The sequence below is a fragment of the Mandrillus leucophaeus genome, unplaced genomic scaffold, assembly GCF_000951045.1.
Source record: "Mandrillus leucophaeus isolate KB7577 unplaced genomic scaffold, Mleu.le_1.0 Scaffold559, whole genome shotgun sequence".
In the NCBI taxonomy this organism is placed as follows: domain Eukaryota; kingdom Metazoa; phylum Chordata; class Mammalia; order Primates; family Cercopithecidae; genus Mandrillus; species Mandrillus leucophaeus.
The window spans coordinates 1,220,397-1,222,291 of record NW_012106019.1 but is presented as its reverse complement, the minus strand read 5'-3'; the positions used below and the strand labels follow the sequence as shown (position 1 = coordinate 1,222,291).

General features: G+C 37.2%; 1 protein-coding gene across 1 annotated transcript in view; it reads left to right on the top strand.

Annotated features, from left to right (window-relative positions):
- The window catches only part of ENAM (enamelin), a 21,527-nt gene that overhangs the window by 8,074 nt on the left and 11,558 nt on the right, over positions 1-1,895 (top strand). Inside the window, exon 6 of the mRNA XM_011998158.1 lies at positions 1,270-1,362. Coding sequence (XP_011853548.1) covers positions 1,270-1,362 — 93 coding nt within the window. The remainder of the gene's footprint in view (positions 1-1,269; positions 1,363-1,895) is intronic.

Here is a 1,895-nt window from a genome sequence, read left to right as displayed (position 1 = left end):
GTCTCTACAAAAAATACAAAAATTTGCCAGGCATGGTGGTGCATGCTTGTAATCCCAGCACTTTGGGAAGCCCAGGCAGGCGGATCACCTGAGGTCAGGAGTTCAAGACCAGCCTGACCAACAAGGTGAAACCTCGTCTCTACTAAAAATACAAAAATTAACTGGGTGTGATGGCAGGTACCTGTAATGCCAGATATTTGGAGGCTGAGGGAGGAGGCTCACTTGAGCCCAGGAAGCAGAGGTTTCAGTGAGCTGAGATCGTGCCATTGCACTCCAGCCTAGGTGACAGAGCGAGACCCCGTCTCAAAAAAAAAAAAAAAACTTGCAAAATATTATTTACAAAAAGCCTCAAAGAATCTTAAACGTTTAAAATCATTAAAATAAAAGATAACACTGAAATTGCATCATAGGCATTAAAAATATGAATGGCAAAATAAACTTTTTGAACTAAAGAAATATTAACGACGAGTTACTGCTAAACAAACAAAATAACAGGAAATATTTGTTGACTGTTCATTCAGCTATGACATAGGTTTTCCTTGTCTACAACTCTATAACCAGGAAGGCTTTTTATCAATGAGGAACAATTCATTTTAAAGAGTAAGAGTTCCTTACATTTTTCCTCCTTGAAAGAGTGACTTTCTTTTACTACCTATGCTGAACTAAGGAAATTAAGGCAGTATAAAGTAAAGATTTTAAAAACAGATAAACATGATTGTAATGCTGAAGTAACTATTAATCTCATCTACATAAAACTTGAGAGGCAGAAACTCGGCCTCCAAATTTGATTAGGAGAATTAACTTTAGTCAAATAAAAATATCATAGTAATAATCCAAGGATTGTCAGTTTGCAGTTTGTCTCCCTAAACATGAAGCCACATTCTAAAAACAACATTGTTACTTAATCTCTATTATTAGATGCTCTAATATGGATGCTTGGATTCTAACAGCACTCAAATTTCTCTCTCTCTGTATGTGTGTGCATGGTGTGTGTTTGTTGGGGGTTGTGGAGGGTATGTTTTGAGTGTTAGAGGTGGTAAGGAGGATTGCCAGGAGATGCAGCCATACAGAGTATTTTAAGTAGGATAATCTGGGATCCAGCTGAAGCCTTTGTATTTACCAGTGTTCACTGTTAGATCATAATTCTTAGCAGCTGGACTGTGAGAGCTAATAATTCAAAAGCTAAAAGCTCAGAGTACTAACTGAGCTCGATCACTGACTTGAGCTATTTTTAGACACCCTGAGTCTTACAAATGGCAGCATCGAAAGTGGTTTTCTCCTGTGTTCACTGTGTTTTTCACTTCTCAGAGGTTACCGCCACCAGGTTATGGACGCCCACCAGCCAGCAATGAAGAAGGCGGGGTAAGTACAAGTAAAACTATATTCTCCACTAGAAATTACAATCTCTTCACCACTGCTTTTTTATCCACATCTAATAAAAAAGTTAAAATCCAACACATGAACTTGTAGCTCAAGCTTCCGTGATTTTTAGAAAATAAAAAAGTGAAACAAATCAAGCTAGCTGTCCAAAGATTGATGCTGGACTCCAGACAGTGATAAAAAGAGAAAAAAAGTAAGAGTTTCTTAGAATGTTATCCTCAAGAGGAAATTAAGTGATATCTAACTTCCTGATTATATTAATACAAATAAATTGAAGCCAAGAAAAGATCAGTTACTACTCAATTTCACTTTTAAGTTATGGATAAACTGAACCCAGCACCCAAGTCTTCTGTTACTCCGTTCAATGGCCTTTTTACTATACCACACTAGGAGAAGAACCAAATGTATATCACAGAGTGATATACTCTTAATATTCCAGCACTATATCATCTAAAAAGTCATTTTAGTGATTGTGACATAGCACCCCACCCCCCTGGAACTTACTGTTTTTTCCC